The sequence below is a fragment of the Balaenoptera musculus genome, chromosome 10 (genome assembly GCF_009873245.2).
Source record: "Balaenoptera musculus isolate JJ_BM4_2016_0621 chromosome 10, mBalMus1.pri.v3, whole genome shotgun sequence".
Classification (NCBI taxonomy): domain Eukaryota; kingdom Metazoa; phylum Chordata; class Mammalia; order Artiodactyla; family Balaenopteridae; genus Balaenoptera; species Balaenoptera musculus.
Genome location: NC_045794.1, coordinates 38449374 through 38468063, shown reverse-complemented (window position 1 = coordinate 38468063; position 18690 = coordinate 38449374). Strand labels below are relative to the sequence as shown.

At 48.9% G+C, this 18690-nt stretch overlaps 1 protein-coding gene across 2 annotated transcripts; it reads right to left on the bottom strand.

Moving 5' to 3' along the window:
• Nucleotides 1-3284: 3284 nt before the first annotated feature.
• TMEM106C (transmembrane protein 106C) lies at nucleotides 3285-8657 on the bottom strand. Of its 2 annotated transcripts, none has more exons than XM_036867376.1 (8): nucleotides 8529-8657; nucleotides 7835-8049; nucleotides 6832-6895; nucleotides 6175-6334; nucleotides 5943-6083; nucleotides 5451-5500; nucleotides 4911-4964; nucleotides 3285-4031 (listed from the first exon to the last, which is right to left on the bottom strand). In XM_036867376.1, the coding sequence occupies exons 2-8, from the start codon at nucleotides 8019-8021 to the stop codon at nucleotides 3935-3937; spliced, it is 753 nt and encodes a 250-aa protein (XP_036723271.1). In that variant the 5' UTR covers nucleotides 8022-8049; nucleotides 8529-8657; the 3' UTR covers nucleotides 3285-3934. The 2 variants fall into 2 exon arrangements, with proteins under 2 accessions (XP_036723271.1, XP_036723273.1); XM_036867378.1 differs by having other exon boundaries at nucleotides 6042-6083.
• Nucleotides 8658-18690: the final 10033 nt, after the last annotated feature.

Below are 18690 nucleotides of genomic sequence, written 5' to 3'. Positions count from 1 at the left end.
ACAAATCAATCAATGTGATAAACCATATTAACAAATTGAAGAAGAAAAACCATATGATCATCTCAATAGATGCAGAAAAAGCTGTTGACAAAATTCAACACCATTTATGATAAAAACTCTCCAGAAAGTGGGCATAGAGGGAATCTACTTCAACATAATAAAGGCCATATATGACAAACCACAGCAAACATCATTCTCAATGGTGAAAAACTGAAAGCATTTCCTCTAAGATCAGGAACAAGACAAGGATGTCCACTCTCGCCACTATTATTCGACATAGTTTTGGAAGTCCTAGCCATGGCAATCAGAGAAGAAAAAGAAATAAAAGCAATACAAATTGAAAAAGAAGAAGTAAAACTGTCACTGTTTGCAGATGACATGATACTATACATAGAGAATCCTAAAGATGCCACCAGAAAACTACTAGAGCTAATTAATGAATTTGTTAAAGTTGCAGGATACAAAATGCACAGAAATCTCTTGCATTCCTATACACTAATGATGAAAAATCTGAAAGAGAAATTAAGGAAACACTCCCATTTACCACTGCAACAAAAAGAATAAAATACCTAGGAATAAACCTACCTACGGAGACAAAAGACCTGTATACAGAAAACTATAAGACTGATGAAAGAAATTAAAGATGATACAAACAGATGGAGACATATACCATGTTCTTGGATTGGAAGAATCAATATTGTGAAAATGACTATACTCCCCAAAGCAATCTACAGATTCAATGCAATCCCTATCAAATTACCAATGGCATTTTTTTTACAGAACTGTAACAAAAAAATCTTAAAATATGTCTGGAGACACAAAAGACCCCAAATAGCCAAAGCAATCTTGAGGAAAAAAAACGGAGGTGGAGGAATCAGACTCCCTGACTTCAGACTATACTACAAAGCTACAGTAATCAAGACAGTATGGTACAGGCACAAAAACTGAAATATAGATGAATGGAACAGAATAGAAAGCCCAGAGATAAACCCATGCATCTATGTATGACAAAGGAGGCAAGGATATACAATGGAGAAAAGACACCATTTTCAATAAGTGGTACTGGAAAAACTGGACAGCTACATGTAAAAGAATGAAATTAGAACACCCCCTAACAGCATACACAAAAATAAACTCAAAATGGATTAAAGACCTAAATGTAACCAGACACTATAAAACTCTTAGAGGAAAACACAGAAAGAACGCTCTTTGACATAAATCACAGCAAGATCTTTTTTGACCCACCTCCTAGAGTAATGGAAATAAAAAAAAAAAAATGGGACCTAATGAAACTTCAAAGCTTTTGCACAGCAAAGGAAGCTATAAACAAAAAGACAACCCTCAGAATGAGAGAAAATATTGGCAAACAAATCAATAGACAAAGGATTAATCTCCAAAATATATGAACAGCTCATGCAGCTCAATATCAAAAAAACAAACAACCCAATGAAAAAATAGGCAGAAGACCTAAATAGACGTTTCTCCAAAGAAAAGGCACATGAAAAGCTGCTCAACATCACTAATTATTAGAGAAACGCATATCAAAACTACAACGAGGTGTCACCTCACACCGGTTAGAATGGGCATCATCAGAAAATCTACAAACAATAAATGCTGGAGAGGATGTGGAGAAAAGGGAACCCTCTTGCACTGTTGGTGGGAAGGTAAATTGATACAGCCACTATGGAGAACAGTATGGAGGTTCCTTAAAAAACTAAAAATAGAGCTACCTTACGGCCCAGCAATCCCACTACTGGGCATATACCCTGAGAAAACCATAATTCAAAAAAGAGTCATGTACCACAATGTGCGTTGCAGCTCTATTTACAATAGCCAGGTCATGGAAGCAACCTAAATGACCATCGACAGACGAATGGATAAAGAAGACGTGGTACATATATACAATGGAATATTACTCAGCCATAAAAAGGAACGAAATTGGGTCATTTGAAGAGATGTGGATGGACCTAGAGACTGTCATAGAGTGAAGTAAGTCAGAAAGAGAAAAACAAATACCGTATACTAACGCATATATGTGGAATCTAGAAAAATGGTACAGATGAACCAGTTTGCAAGGCAGAAACAGAGACACAGATGTAGAGAACAAATGTATGGATACCAAGGGGGGAAAGCGGGGGGGTGGGGTGGGGGGATGAACTGGGAGATTGGGATTGACATATATACACTAATATGTATAAAATAGATAATAAGAACCTGCTGTATAGCACAGGGAACTCCACTCCGCTGTACAGTAGAAACTAACACAACATTGTAAAACAACTATACCCCAATTAAAAAAAAAAATGAGTAAACAATTTGAAAGTTCTAAAATAAAAAAAATAAAGATAACATTGAGAAGCAAGAAATGCTACTGAAGCACATGGTCACAAAAAACTATTCAAAACTTAAGTACCAATAGGAGTAACTTCTTCAAAATCACATGAAAAATATGCTAGAGGCTGTTTGGAAAATGGGAAAATAAAAAAATGTAGCAATGTGTACATCTTCATGTGTTTAGGGCATGTCCTCAAAAGTGGTGCACATCTGCTTCCATACAAGTTGCGTTCCATCATTTACACACAGAACAGTCATCAACATCGTGTACATACAGACCATTAAAGGATCCAGGTTAACAGGGAAACTCGGCTTTCAACCCTCAGCTCTTGGGTTACTCAAGCATGGTCAGCATCAGCCAAACAGCCATGAAATTTAGCCTTAGCCTGAAGATTCAGAGTGCAAAGATCATTAATATTGAAAATCAAGCTATGTGAATGAAGACAAAAAAGAAAATAGACGTGCCACCACCTGTTGCTGTTAGGGTTTCCCGAGGCACCAGGGCTGGAGAAGGAGCTGGAGCCCACCTCAGCGGACCTCTGAAACTCACTACTCAAGCTTCCCCCTAGATACCCTGCCATCGTGGGGCTGGAGCCTGCTCTTCGGGTGGTGGAGAGGGTGGAGACAGTTCAAGAAACTTTCAACTTCAAACCAGGTCCTCTTAATTAGCAAGTTATTCCTCCTCAGGGAAGCAGCTTCTCACTCCTCAGGCATCACTGCTCTCCCTCGTCCAACCTCCAGGGGGCATTAAGTGCTCTGTTCTAGAACAGCGACAGGCCAGCATGTCACCATCAGAGGCAGACGGACTGTGATAGCAGCTCATGGGGACAGTACAAGCAGGGCTTCTTCTCTTCCCTTCCCATCCTGTGCTGATACACTTCACAGGCAACTGTTCTACGGTCCCCCAGAGGTGCCTACTGAGACATCCAGGCAATCAGAGGAGACACAGATGAATCAAAAGCAGGGTTTATTTTTCTACCAAATTCTCCAATCCATGTTCCAGCCAATGGATGAAGGGTAAATCAGACCCCACAGACTCTTGGTAAAAACAGTTTTAACTTTCTACAGGAAAAAAAAGTTATTTTTTTTCTTTAATAAAGTTCCTAGGCATTTGGAAGCAGATGAAAAAACTTCACATATTGAATGGTCTGTGCTTTCTTCTTTAATGTATTCAAATGCTCCCTCCCTGCTGCCTCTTCTGTGATGAGGCCCCGAAAATAGTTCTGCAACTGCACTGACCGTCCTATTTCCGGATCACTCTATCGTCTGATACCCTAGAACCATGGTATGATTTTAATTGATAATGCCCCAAGAACAGCTGAAAAGATCTCAGTTAAACTCTTCAAACCTTCTTTGAGTGCCTACTATTTGCTGGGCATAGGCTAGGCACTAGGCAGTGATCCTGCTGGTTCTGAGAAAAGTAAATGGCGCTACAGAGAGGAGTTTTCCTCCCTAGTGGCAGGAGGATGTCTGCTGGGGACTGAGAGAACCAATTTCTCCTCTGGTTCTACCCCCTGGGGTAGGTACAGGGCTCAGGCCCTGGGAACAGATGCTGCGTCTCTTCTGACAGGTGCTGCCATGGAAGAACCATGAGCAGTTTCTAAACAGCTGTGGAATTTGCTCCACAATCCACATAGTGATGTGTCTCCAAGGAGCTCTGGGTCATGTGGCCAATGTAGGAAATCTTCACTGAAGTTCTAGGGAAAGGAAAACCAATGAGAATTAATTGTTTCTGAGATGAAATAAGTAAGAAAGATTGCCCAAGTAATTTCCTGCAAGCTCAGGCAATAATATCCACAGGTCCTAGATACGTATCTTCATGGTTACACAACCAGGAAGTCAGAGGATCTTTCCACATCCCCAGAGACACTGTGCCCTGAGCTGACCCTCTAAATATGTGGTTCTAAACCGGAGACAATTTTAACCCACAGGGGACTTCTGGCAACGTCTAAACATTTGGGGTTGTTACAGCTGAGTGGGGGAGGAGGTGGTGTTACTGGCATCTAGTGGGTAGGGGCCAGGCTGTAAAATGTCCTACAATGCACAGAACAGCCCCTGGCAACAAAGAACTGTCTGGCCCAAAATGTCAATAGTGCCAAGGCTAAGAAACCCTGCTCTAACCCTACTATTTCAAATGTCTGCAGCAGAACCTTGTCACTTGCAAATTTAACAGTCATGGTTCTAGAAATTACCCTACTGGTCCATGACATGTGGTAATTTGTGTGGCTACAGAGTAAGTCTGGCCAGATGCCCAGGGCTTATGCCTTGAGAAAGCTTTTCTTTTCTTTACTAGTTCCATCAGGATTCTAAAGGGATCACACAACTCGACCCCATTTCATGGAGAAAATTCTACATCTAACCGTTCACTGTGACCCTGGTGACTTGTGACAGGGATTTGGACACTGTATCTAAAGGACAGCAAGGCTCTGCCGTGTCTGTGCCTGTAAGGTACTGGGCATCCCCTCTTTGGTTTGTGGGCCCCACAGGCTCTCCCGAGCAAAGGTGGCCAGCTCACGTGGCCTGACAGTCCAGGCTCAAACACAAAGGCCCTGGACACAGGGAAATGAGCAACGTACCGCATGAAGACCACTATGTTGTGCACCAGGATATCGGGTAACGTGCAGAAGAAGCTGCCAAACAGCAAATAGAGAAATGGTCATTTTTTTGTTTTTTGTTTTTTGTTTTTAAAAAAAGGCGAATCAGCAGGAGTGCTGAGTTACACTGTCAAACTGAGGAGCAGTCAGCCCCGTTTGGGTACCTCCCCTGCCCCACACCCGCCCTTCTGGCCTAACTGCTGCCCTGGCTCACCAGTTCCGAGTCCCCACAAGTGTCCTTCCATCCTCCCACATCACCATCTTTTTGTTTGTTCATACCCATCACAAAATGCTGCAGCTTGGAAATGTTTCTAGTGGCCTAATGTTCTCTTTTAGAAATTTGAGCACTTCAGTCACATATCAAATACCACATCCTCCAAGTAAACCTCAAGATGGCCAAAGCTAGGGAACCCACAGGCCCAAGGCTGGAACTTAAGGCAGGATCGGCCCCCAACAATTGAGCTCAACTCTGAATCCCTTTCATCCAGTAAAAAGCACACATGTAGAGAACACTGTCCTTACTACACATAGGAAAATGGTCCTCCCATCTCAGCCTTCACGGTAAAATTCACCTGAAAATAAGACACCAGAGTCAGTCTGTGGCTAAGCAGTCTTGACAAAGAACAGTACTATTATCAGCAACCCAAGGACCTGAGAGCATTCTTCTATCACATACAAAATATTTCCCCAAGACTGTCCCTGATCCAGATGATGAGCCTCTAACAAATCTTCCAACCTCTTCCCTGTTGAGAGGCCAATGGACCACATGGCCTCTTCTCGATTGCTGGCAAATTGCTTTCTCCGACAAATTCTTTTGTTCCTGTAACACTTAAATGCTAGCTGATTTTTTTCCCTAATTTTTCATAATTACAGAGCTCATCAGGTCTTCCTCATCAACCAGTTGCTACAAGTGGAAATGAGGAGAGGAAGAGGAAAGTAATGAGGTGACAGCATTCCACAGCGCCTACTCTTCTCTCAGGCCCACGGGACCAGGATCCTAAAAGGATGGCATACCAGATGCTCGCTCCGAGGTGGAATGAGGGAGATGTTAGTTGTCACATATGACCCAACCACGGTGTTCATGTACTGAACCTGGCTGGACAGGCTGCTCACCGCCACAGAGTAGAAGTTGGAGTTCCTGATTTTCAGGGTGGCCTGCAATCAGGGCAAGAGAGGAAACACGTGTAAGGGTCCTGGGTACAAGACTCACAGGTGCACAACCCAGGAAGGGAGGTCCTAATCTTACCGTGATGGCGAGGATTACAAGGGAGTCCTGCTCATTAAATGTGACTTTCACCACTTTGATGCCGTCATCATCCACGAGGACCGAATGTGGAAACAGGAAGAAAACCACCAAACCAGATGCCAGGAGACAGAGCAGAACAGACAGGAGGACATACTGCTTACTGCAAACGACAAAGCACATGACCAACCCAGGCAGTCAGATATCAAGGTCCAATCAGTCAAGATTAAATGCAAAACCAGGAATGAGGCGGGGAGGGACAAGAAAGTGAAAAGAGCAAGGAATCACAAACCAGGCACGAATAAGTGGAGCATGTTCACAAACCCATCTGAATGCTGTCTGCAGTCTGGGAAGAGAAGCTGAAGAGAGGAATTGTATGGACAGAAACATCTCTTCACCTCCCAGGACACCCTCTCCTCCAATTCCTTCCGATTCAAGTTCCTTCATTTGGCTCTCTGTCCTCAAAACATTTCTAGCTTCAAGTTCCCTTCCCCAGATTGTGATGGGGGCAGAGGCATCTTGCTTGAGCAGACAGTATTAAAGGAAGTGGGGAATTTACAGGAACAGATAACGTTTTCAAGAAGTTAACTGGCATTCATACACAGAAAAAGGGACTAGGGACAACTGTAGGCATTAACAGGAGAGACGCAGGTGACTCACGTTCTCTGAGGACGCAATCTCTGATCACTGTGTGGGATCAAAGCCACCAACTCATTTACTTGCTCTAGAAAAGAAACAAACAACAATTTTGGTAAAATAAACCCCATGTGTTGCAGTACTTTCCATCACATACACAGTAGCCTGTCACAAATATACTTGTCTGGAATTAGACGTTTCTAAGATACCAGTTTTATATTTGGGGTCTAATGAACAAGAAACAAGTAAATATGTAGAGAGTGCTACAAATTACAAAACATCTATCAGTGCTCCCAGGGCAGTGACGTGGAAGTTGAGAAATCTAGGATCTTGTTCTGGCTTTACTGAATGGCCTTGAGCTGCTGCATGGCTTTCAGCTGCTGCATAGCCTTGGGGAAGTCATTACCTCTCTAGGCCACTGTGTCCTCATCTGTAATATGAAGGCTTTGGATTAAATGGTTTCTAAGGTTCTTACCAGCTCTAAACCTCTGTGACCCTCCATCTACACTGTTAAGACTTTTTGAGAGCCAACTTAGTGACAGATGATTCTGTACCCAATCCAGGCTCCACTCCTGTGCATGTTTTTCTCCCCCCACTTGATTTGTTTTTCAGATCTTAGGTTGTTTATGATTCACTACCTGCTTCCTTGAACGGAAGCTTCCAAGATGGTGTCTGCTCCTCCCACACAAAGCCATGCCAGGCCTTATGAGTGAGAGCAATAAAGAAATGTGCCTGTCAACAAATCCCACAATCTAGAGCAAACCAAATGTTCCAAACCAAGGAAACAACGAACAAGAGTGGAAGTGAAGAAAAGCAAGGCTTTCAAATATTGGGAAACCTAGAGAAGTTGTGGAACCTGCCCAAGTTTATCAAGTCAGCTCAGCTGGCTCCTGCTCAGGGCATGGCCTATGACTGTGGTATTGCCGCCTAGGAGAAAAGTTCTGTCTGGGAGACCGGAGAAGCCCTCCGGGTATCTTGGAATTCTCCTCGGGGAATCATCCTTCCCGTGATAACCAAAGACTCTCACCTGTTGGAATGTAGCCTGTCCCCTGGCATGTGAGACAGGTGATGCTATCTCGCCCTGTGAACTCCACATATGGGAACTGCGCAATGGCTTCTTCCTGCTCCCGTTCAGCCAGCAAATCCTTCCTGTCATCTGCTTTCTTCCGCTTGCAAGAACGGGGGTGAGCATAGGCGGACTGCTGGGACCCCATGGCCAGGATATGCCACTTGTGTCATGTCCTAGGGTGCAAAGAGGCAAGTGAGTGCGTGTATAGGTGGCCGTGCATCTTTCTATGAGAAAAGTGATAACACAAAAATGACCAAATTGCCGTCCTGAATGTGATCCCAAACACCTGCACAATTTCTACCAGGCTCCTCATTTTGTAGCACTGCTGCTCCCTAACCCCCTCCGACTCGGGACACACACAGCCGGAGAAACGGGGCCGCCAGCTCCTCGCAGTCCCAGGGCTCGGGTCACCCCAGCTCCCACGTGGTCCAGCCTCACCCCTTCCTGTCCGCTATTTGCAAACTCTGTGCCCTCCTCGAGAAAACCTCCCCAACAATCAACAGGCACCAAATTAATAACAGGCCTCAAAGATTCCCCATCCCCCTCCACTCCCAGACCCAGGAGGCGGGCTCAGGTCACGCCCCTTGGCAAAAAGCGCGCTCCGAGCCCACCAGAGTCACCCAGGAGAGAGCAAATGCCGAAGGCTCCAGACCTGCAGGGAACGAGCTCCCGGCAGCTCCTTCACGGGCCGGACCGCCAGCCACCTGCCCGCTTCAGCGGGTTTACCTTCCTCTTGGGTCTTCAAAACTGCCCGCACTCGATGCGCATGCGCAGAACGCAAGGTGGCCCGGGGATGCCGGCGTGAGCGCGCGCGTGCGCTCTTCGCGGCCCTGCTGACGGCGCCGGGAGAGGGCGGCAGAGAGCTGGGGGCTGGGGTTCGGGGTGGAGCAGCGCTTCTCGGGGCTTGAGGCAGGTCCAGTGGAGTGATTGAGTCCTCCAGAAACGCTGGGAAAGGCTCAAGTTTCCAGAGGAAGAGGAAGGCGGAAAAAGCCGGCAGCCAAAGCCATTTTCAACTATTCTTTGAGCACAGGGGTTGTGTAGACGCTGAGGGTAAAAAGTGCATCAGACACAGAACCTGCCCTCATCCTGCTTTAGGGCGTCCCCTTCCGCAGCCCTAGACACACACACACACAAGGCATGCACATAAGGGGTCAGAGGACACTTTTTAAAGTGGCGGGTTTAGTGCTTGTGTTACCTCCTCCATGAAGCCCTCCTCGATTCTGACACTTTTTTTAGGGCGGGTTTCTTTGTAGGGACTGCCTGGTTGAGCTTCGCCTGCAGCAGAAGGAAGCAAGCGAGGGCAGACTTTAAGCAGGTGAAGTTATAAAGACGATGCTGGGGAGAGGAGAGATTCTGAACTGGGTGAATGGGGGGCATGCCCTGCAACGTGGAGGGAGGCTGGCGACCTTCGAGCTCTCTGCCATCTCCACTTCTCTCTCCTCCTTCTCCTGTGAGGAAGGCTGATGCCCCTGCTGCTGTCTAGCCACCTGCACAACTGCTGGTCCCAGTCAGCCCACTGAGTCTTTAGAATAAGAAATGGTAAAGAAAAAATTATTGAATGACACTGGTTGGAGACAGTAAGGCAGACTTTGTTCAAGGTGGGCAATGGTGATAGGTGTGGAGGGACAGCTGCACCAATGGGGTCTTCCAGTGGGGGAGAGAGATTGGGTTCAAGTCTGAATACAGCAAGGTAACTGGGAATTTAGAGTCAAGGAACAGGGTGCCGGTCAGTGGATGGAAAATTACCAAGAGAAAATATAGCGGTAAGGGGAATTCTGGCTAAACTGACCTAACAGGATTCTTGCTGAAGACACACCATGGTGATCAGACATCACCTGGGGGATGATGGAGGATGAGGAATCCAATCAGATATGGAAGGTGATCAGATTTTGAGAGGGGTTCTTGCTAAGCTGACTTAGCGGGGTTCATGCAAAAACTGGATTATAGGGGCTTCCCTGGTGGCGCAGTGGTTGAGAATCTGCCTGCCAATGCAGGGGACACGGGTTCGAGCCCTGGTCTGGGAGGATCCCACATGCCGCGGAGCAACTGGGCCCGTGAGCCACAACTACTGAGCCTGCGCGTCTGGAGCCTGTGCTCCGAACAAGAGAGGCCGCGATAGTGAGAGGCCCGCACACCGCGATGAAGAGTGGCCCCCGCTTGCCACAACTAGAGAAGGCCCTCGCACAGAAACGAAGACCCAACACAGCCAAAAATAAATAATAAATAAATAAATTTAAAATGTACTTATAAAAAAAAAAACTGGATTATACAATAAGTGCACAGATGGGCCTAAGAGAAGGTTCAGGAACTTGACTAAAGTTTGGTCAAGAAAAGAATATTTGGCAGAAGCAACAAGAAACCATTGCTCCTCTTTTTCCACCTACGGCCCATACCTTCCCCTTCCTGAAATCGATCTTCACCTCTCTCCTTGCAAGCTCTATACCAGTTTATATTCCTTGTTTATACAAATCTGATTTTGTTGGAGGCAGCGATATGCTCAATGAAAAATACATTTCCCTCCCTACTTACCATATGACACAGTTTGAGCTAATGAGGTGTGTGGACTTCCAGGAAAGCTCCTTAAAAGTGATGGAGACTCAACCTGTGCTTTGACCTTCCTCTTCCTGTTTGGAATTTAGACTTGATGTTGGAGATGGGGCAGCCATATTGTGCCCATGAGGTGAGAAGTGCATGTGAAGGAAGGCTGGGTAGAGGGATTAAAAGAGCCTGGGTGGCTGATGACATTTGGAGCCACACTCAGGCTCTGGACTACCTTTCTTCTGACTTCTCATTGCATGAGAAAAATAACCAACCCCACCCCAACAAATTGTGTTGTGTGTGTGTGTGTGTGTGTGTGTGTGTGTGTGTGTGCCTTTCTCATAGTAGGATGCAATGCTAGAAGATACAGACACAGAGCTAGTTAAGGGGGAAGCCTGGATTTTAACACAGGCAGTCTGACTGCTTTACCCAAACACCATGTAAGCCACGCTTAGGTTTCTATCCTCTTCTAACATCTGCTCTTAGGGCACATGCCTTTAGAGAGAGGGAGGCCTCTTGCCTGTCTGAGACCTGTCTTCCAAGTTCGGCTTTCTTGTCTGAAGACCCACTTCTCACAGGGAATTCACCTTGGGAATCTGGGGAATGAGCCCATCCTTTAGTCACATGGGGATTGCCTCATTTTGTGGCCTCTGCTGGAACGCTGCCAAGGGCAAGAGGCAGTGAGCCTAATGTCCACACTATGGATGGACACTGCAGAGGGTGGTCCAGGCTGTCCCAGGAGCAGGGAAGGTGAGGAGGCAGCAGCCTGATTCATACCAGCTTAAGAGGAAGAGAAGGCCAGGGGAAGATGGAGGGCTGTGGTGCTTCCTAAAGGAAGGGAAACAGGCTAAGGGCTTGGGCCTGTGGTGAGGAAAAGTGGGGCTCATGTTGCTGGGGACTGTAAAGGGGGTCTGGGGGTGTAGCCAGCAGAACCCTTGAGGCTTTCTGTCCACTGTCTGGGACAAATAGACTGTACCCTCCAGTGTGGCTCCTATTCCTCCTTGTTTCCCCAGCACCCAGCTTGAAGCCTGAGGCATAGTAGGCCCTCAATAAACACTTGCAGACCGACTCCACCTGGAAGCTGGCCCGCACTGCCTGGGGGAGTAGTCCCAGCATCCGCCATGGCCATCCAGGAGGCCTTTTTAATTGGGCAGCACATTCCGAGGAGACACCCATCACTTCTCACTTGTGCCTGGCTTCCAAGGTTGTCTCAGCATCCCAGTTATGAGCAGTGAGGTTACTGCAGACGTGAGCTCACGGGGGGCTCTCTGCTGGGGGGGGCCAGGGTGGAGGAGGACCAACTGGGAATCCCTGCCCTCCCAGCCTCCTCGATTTCTCCATGTGCGTTATGTACCCCCGGCCCCACAGGCTGAGGGGAGTCAAGGTATTGAGGGGCCGTGGTCCTGAAAGGCCCTGCACATGGGGAAACCGAGGGCTTAGAGTTGGAAGTGTTCTTCATGGTCTTCATTCTGCCCCCTTTATTAAGTCCACAGTGGAGAAAACTTGCTTGAGGTTAAATGACACCCAGTTAGTGAAAAAATCTAGACCAGAACCAAATCCGCTCTTTCCTTGTTCAGTATACTTTCCAAAGAGATCAGGGGACTAGTTAGAGTGTGGGCAGTGAGGGGCAGAGCCAGATCGTAGCCCATTGCTGCAGCCACTGTGGCCACAGGCAGATTTCAGGGGCGTACAACCCTTTTTATTTAAGGGACTCTGTGTTTATCCTAACTCACATCAGAGATCTCAGTGTTCAAAGCTCTGGTGCATGTGTTGTTCAGATAAAGAGAGAAATCGATCCCACCCTCCAAAGTTCCAGGTCCAGTTCTCTAAAGGAAGGTCTAGAGGGAGAAGGGGAAGAAGATGGTCCCTTGCATTTAAGAACCTCTTCTAGCAATGGAGCATTTTGCCACTTGTGCTTCCATCTATGTGAAGCGGCTGTTATTTCCATTTTACACTGAGACACAATCAGGGAAGCTGATTGCCCCAGCTATAGTGGTAAGGTCAGAACTGGTTCATGGGTTTTCTGCTCCCAAGTGCTGTCTCTTTCTACTTTACTGTGCTATTTCCTAGGAAGACTGGCTACAGAAAGAAAGTTTACAGGCCTGTTCTAGGAAGAGAAGTGGCACAGAGGGTGCTTATACACAGAAGCGGTCTAGGTTGGGGGTTTGCACTGTGTCCTGGGCCCATAGCAGCTGAAGGCAGGAGCTCTGCCCAGAGAGGTCACCTTGATGGAGAGACCCCTTGGGTTGTAGGGGCTTGTGTGTGCAAGGAACTGACAATCCATCTCAAGCCACTGAAGGTCTTAGCCCTTTACCGAAGCTGCAATCAACCATGGTGGTCCTCCAGGCCACGGTCTCCTCAGCTCCTTTCCCGAGGGGCGTAGAGGAGGCTGATTGTGGGGCTTATGCTCACCTGGCTCGGGGGTGCACCCTGGAAGAGCCAATGAAGTGTTCTGAGTGCTGGCTGCATGGAAGGTATGAACCTTCTTCCACAAACCCAAGTGGACAAAAGATGTCCTGTTATAAAAAAAAAAAGGAAACCAACCTAAATCCAACTCAGAGCCCCATCCTGACTGGCTGGCAGGGGATTTGGTCTTGGTCACTGAGGCTGCCTTCCCTTCCCCAAGATGTCTCAAGAACCCAGGAAGCAGGGGCAGGAAGGGCCTCTCGCACTCAGCCCACCGTGTCACGCTCTCTCCTCCTCATTCAACACCCCATGGGCCTCTGATTTGGGGGATGGTACTGCTTTCTTGGAGCCTGGGAATCTCTGCTCAGGCTGGCAGAGCTGGTGCCCAGGGTCCTGCATGCCCAGTGCACAGGCCAGACCCAGCCAGGGCAGGGGTCTCAGAGCCTCCTGGCCCCCCCCAGCGGGCTCACCCGAGGGAAGTCCCTTCCCTGCCTTGTGCAGGCTCCACCTCTCCCTGCCCTCCCCATATTTTCCTTTCTCTCCTCAACGGCACCTCAGTATCATCTCTCTAATGAGCTGAGCCATTGACAGAAGACAGTTTAAGAGGTAGTCTTTTAAGTCTTGAAGCAATCTTTTAAGAAAATTTCTACCCCACATAAATCAAAGAGACCCAAAGGGCTGTTATCTCCTTGGAACAGGGGGACAGGAATACAGGGAAAACAAAACAAAACAAAATGACACCTTAAAAGGAACACCTGAACCAGATTCTCTTGTAGGGGGACTTGCAGATGGAGGAGACTAATTCCTGACCCCTGAACACTATTAACAACTCTCCCCAGGGCCTATGTGATGGCTGCGGGGGCCTTGACCCTTATAACTGCCAAAAGTCCCTCCCCTGACAGTGACCTGAGATGAACACACTCTAAGTCACATCGGCATATGTGCTATACACATGTAATGTAAACTGCGTGGCCCTCCCTCCCCTCCAGGAATTGCCACCCCTAAGCATCTCCCTCCACCCAAGAAGTTCTGGACCACCTCCTGAATGGGAATTATGTTAGGAGCTGGCACCCTCGGGGCAGGTGTGGGAGGAAGGCTGCCTGGGCTGGAGAATTTGGGAAGCCTGCCTGAGCGGGGAGGCCAGAGGTGGGCTTGCTGGATTTTAACGCTATAGTGATGAGACCAGTCATCACCATTATATCATCGTCACTGGCAGCAGTGAGCCGGTCTTCCTGGTTGACCTCCCCCAGCATTGCCTTTCTCACCCCTGTGCCAGCTTCAGGGACAAACCTGATGGCTGAGCAGTTGCACATCTGATTATCATCAGAAACTGCCATTCACCTCCTGTCCGTGTCTGCTGCCGTGCTGGGCACTCGCCTATAGGGCCTCAGCCAGCAGAGCCTCTGCCCAGAGGAGGGACCAGCCCTGAACAAGAAAGCATCCTGTGCAAAGCAGGCAGTGAGGACGCAGGGGGTGATAGGAATAGGGGAGCCCCAGGGAGAGCCTGAGGGCAGGAGGCAGAGGTAAACTCCAAGAGGTGTTTAGAGAAACAAAATCCATACCCAACCCCATCCTGAAAGCCAACTGTCTGAAATAGCTCCTGGTGTCTTCCCTCCCTACCCATGCATAGTCTGTGATCGGATTCAGGCCCTCTACATCCTTTGCCTAGGCAATTGTAATAGGCTGCATAGTAGGCTCTCTGACTTCCAAAAATGATAATTTTACTGAGTGTCTATTATGTGCCAAGCACTGGAATAGGCGCTTCCCACACAGTATCTCATCTGGTCCTCTCAACAGCTCTGCAGGCTGGGCGCCATCACCCCCTTTGACAGATGAGGGGTCTGCGGCTCAGAGAAGTGAAGTGGCTTGCTGCATGTCACCCAGCTGGGGTACAAGCACCACACCAGCCTCGACTGCTCGCTCCTCTAGCCCTTCCTCCACATTCCATTGGTCTAGGGGTCCTTTTCTGAAATGCCGACGTGGTGGTATCATCCTGTCTCTTAAAACCTTCTGTGGCTCCTCACGGGCTGCAGGAAAAGACCCAAACCCCTTCCACAACTTGCAAGGCCCTTTCCACTCTCCTGCTGCCCTCTTCCCGCTAACCACACACTCCGACCACAGGAGACTATTTGTAGCTCCCTAAACACGCTGGGACTTTATGTGCCTGCTCGTTCTGTCCTCTCTGTGTAGGATATTCTTTCCTCCCTGCCCCACCTCACTCCACACCCCGTTTCCTATTCCCAGAGAGATCCTACGCAACCCTCCAAACCCAGCCCAGCGGTCACCCTGAAATCTTCTCTGCACACCCGTCCCCTGCTGCGCCTACACACACGCCGCTCGGTGTCAGCGCCACTGTCCTCACATCTGTCTGTCTCCTCTGCTGGACTCCTCTCTAGCACCTGTGCTTTCTCCACTATATTATAATTCTCTGTTACCCAGGCTGAACATCCTGTTAGACTGTAAACTCCGTGTGGGCAGGGTTGGTGTCTCTGGAGCCTAGAGGAGAGCCTGGTGGAGAGTAGGAGCTCCATGAATATTTGTCGAATGAGTGAGTGAGGTGAGTGAATGAATGGCAAGCACCTCGGGGCAGGGACAGTGTCACAGTCACAGGACACAGTCTGTGCCCCCCATCTCGTGGCAGGTGCCTGGCACCCAGTGGACATGCCATCAAGGGTGAATGAACGGAGGCGAGAAGAGGAGAGAGGATGGAGCGGGGGAGAGAGGAGGGAAGGTTGGAGTCAGAATGCAGTGCAGGCCTGGCACTGCTCAGTTCCTTCCGCCAGGGGGCGGAAGAGGCCCAGGAGCCGGGGCCCTCAGACTGGTAGTTCTCTTCTCCTTGAGGCTCAGCCCTCACACCCGCAGAGGTCTGGGGTGGTTTACCTCCACAGAAGAGTTCTGGAGGCAGCCCAGATCCAAGGGAAGGAGCCCACCCAAAGCTGGTTTACTGCAGCAGCGGACCTGGCACTGGCCTGGCCTGCCCTGCCTGGTGGGACCGGAAGGAGCCAGCTCCCCATCCTGGGATCTGGATGCACCCAGGCAAGGACCACCTTGGGACAGGTGGGTGCTTGCAGCTGGAGGCTATGGCTGGAGTTGAGTTGGTCCAGAGCCAGGAAAGGGCTCAGAGCCCTTCACATCATGGACCTGGGGGAGGTGGTTTGCACAAATTCCTGGACAGTAAGCAACTCTTTCGAACTCACAGCTTTGTCTTCCCACCCAACCCCATGCCATTCAAGGCCAATCTTCTAGGGAACCGGGGTTGGGAGACAGTGCTGAGCAGGACATGGTCCCTGGCCTCCAGGTGCTCCCTCCCTCCCCGTGGAAGCCCTGCACCCGAGTGTGACCTTGGGTACTGCCCTTAACCCTTTCCGGGCCTCAGCTTCATCATATGTAGCATTGTTAAAATGATGAAACGAGGTAATCCATGAGAGCCTCTTAGAATAATGTCTGTCAGGCTATCAGCATTCAATAAAGGGCAGCTATTATCAGCTATTATCGTGATGATGAGTCTCTATCAACAAGCCCTTAGAAGCTTGCATGGAAGGCCCACAGGAGACCACCCAATGCCACCATCTTTGGATGAGCCTTGAACACCCACCCAGCTGGTCTTCCCAGCTTCCCAGCTGGCAAGTCCTTAGGTACGGAGAAGAGGGCTGAGTACTCCGTGCTCACGGGGACTTCAGACCTGAAAGGGAGCACACCAAACAGATCCAGAGGGAGACCTGAGGCTCAGAGAGGCCCAGTGACTGGAAGAGGTCACAGAGACAAGTGGAAGCAGGGCAGAGAGAATAAGGGTCCAGTCCACTGACCCGCCACCCTACCTCTTGTGTTCTTGGGGCCACATGGCTGTGTGGCCACCTCCTGGGCCGTTCGTCCCAACCAAGACAGCTTGGTGATTTTGGTCTAAATTAGATGCCGCCAAACATTTGTATTATAAAGAGTTTTTAGAGTGTTGTGGCTTTTGCCTCTCACCCGCTCCTGTGAACGGGTGTGCAAGGGGACCAGTACAAACAGGAAGAGTGAGAGGGTTGCATGGGAGTTGTCAGAGGGAGGTGAGAGAGCAACCCAGGATGCTGCAGAGATGGAGGGTGAATCTGGACCATGGTCCACAATGGCCAGGCCTGGGCTCAGCTGTGCGTTCTTCCCTCTGGGCACTGGGCAGGGATAAAGCAAGCCTCTTGAGTGGTGGGGGCCATATGTTGGGAGCTGGGCCTCTTGGGTCTTGTTTTTGTCTCTGCTCCTGCCTCAGCTTTCTCGGCTCTATACCTTCTGTCCCTGCCACGGAGCATAGGCTCAAAATCCTCACTATCCTTCCAGAAGTAGTGCTTGTGTTACCTCCTCCATGAAGCCCTCCTTGATTCTGACCCTCTGCCAGGGGCCATCTCTTTGAATTTTCATGTTAACTTGTTTATACGCTCTCATGGGGTTTTTGCTTTGCCTCTTGCACTATGGTACAGAGGCAGCAGATTACAGAGCTGAGTGCATGGATTCTGGACTCCCTGGGCCTAGATTCTGATTCTAGCCTTTACCGGTTGTATGGTGGGGTGAGAGTTTCTTTTTCTTTTTCTTTTTTTAAATATTTATTTATTTATTTGGCTGGGCCGGGTCTTAGTTGTGGCATGCGGGATCTTCACTGCAGTATACAGAATCTTTAGTTGTGGCATGTGGGAACTTTAGTTGTGGCATGCAGGATCTTTAGTTGTGACCTGCGGGATCTAGTTCCCTGACCAGGGATCGAACCCAGACCCCCTGCATTGGGAGCACAGAGTCTTAACCACTGGACCACCAGGGAAGTCCCCCCCTTTTTTTTTTTTAAAAATATGAAAGTTTCTTAATTTTTGTGTGCCTCAGTTTCCTCCTTTGTTCTAGATGGAGAGAACAAAAGTACCTTCCGTACAGGGCTGATAGGGCTTTAATTGAGTCCTACATGTGAAGTGTTGAGGCCAGCACCTCGAACGTAGGAAACATTCTCTAAGTGTATGCTCTTGCTGTCAGTGAAGCGTTTGCATCTGCTCCTTACCTCCTCATGAAGCCTGCAACTCCTTGAGGAGAGGTCTCATTACTTAGGCTAATTTGTGTCCCCCCAGGGTCCCAGCACAGGGCCTGGCCACTGTGGGTCCTCACTGACCATGTGTGGAATGGTGATGGGACCCGAGGGCCCTCTCCCCGTCTGCTGTCCCACCCAGGCCCCTGCAGAGCGGGACTGCCTCCGTGGCTGAGGCCTTCCCTCTCACTGCCCCGCCTGAGCTGCGGCAATTTGCCCTGGCAGCTCCCACGTTCTGGACTAACTTTAGGGTTGGTTTCCAGCTGTGGTTGGATTTTTCTGTTTGAAAAATATTTTAAGCAGCTGGTGGGGAAGGGGTGGAGAGGTGGGAAAAGAATAATAAATAAGCTCGTGAAAGGAAGATTGTCTAAATGGCTTGGAGAGGCCGCTTCCTCCAGCTTGGTCTCTGGGTTGTGCCCAGGACTGGGGAGCTATCAGGTGGTCTGGGATGGGGAGGGGACACCCTGGTGGCTTCACAGGCCGAGGAGAAGGGCTCCCTACCCCTCACAAGCACCTCTTGTACTTGCCTTCACTGTACGCCTGGCACGGATTCTGAGGATGCAAGAAAAAACAGATGGGAAAGAGCTAGTTCTGCAGCAGTCAGGCTTGAGGTTAGACCCTGAAAAAAACCTTAATGTCAGAACCTATCCCAGATTACATCACTCAAGACTCTTTGTTACTCCAGAACTCAGCTCCCTTCTTAGCTCTTATTGTGCAAGACCTCAGACAGCCCTTCCCCCGCCCCACCCCCGCGTTGCCCTTCATTCCCCTAACAACAGAAGTTCCATCTTCCTGCACCCCAGTTTCATCAGCTTCCTCTTCCCTTTCA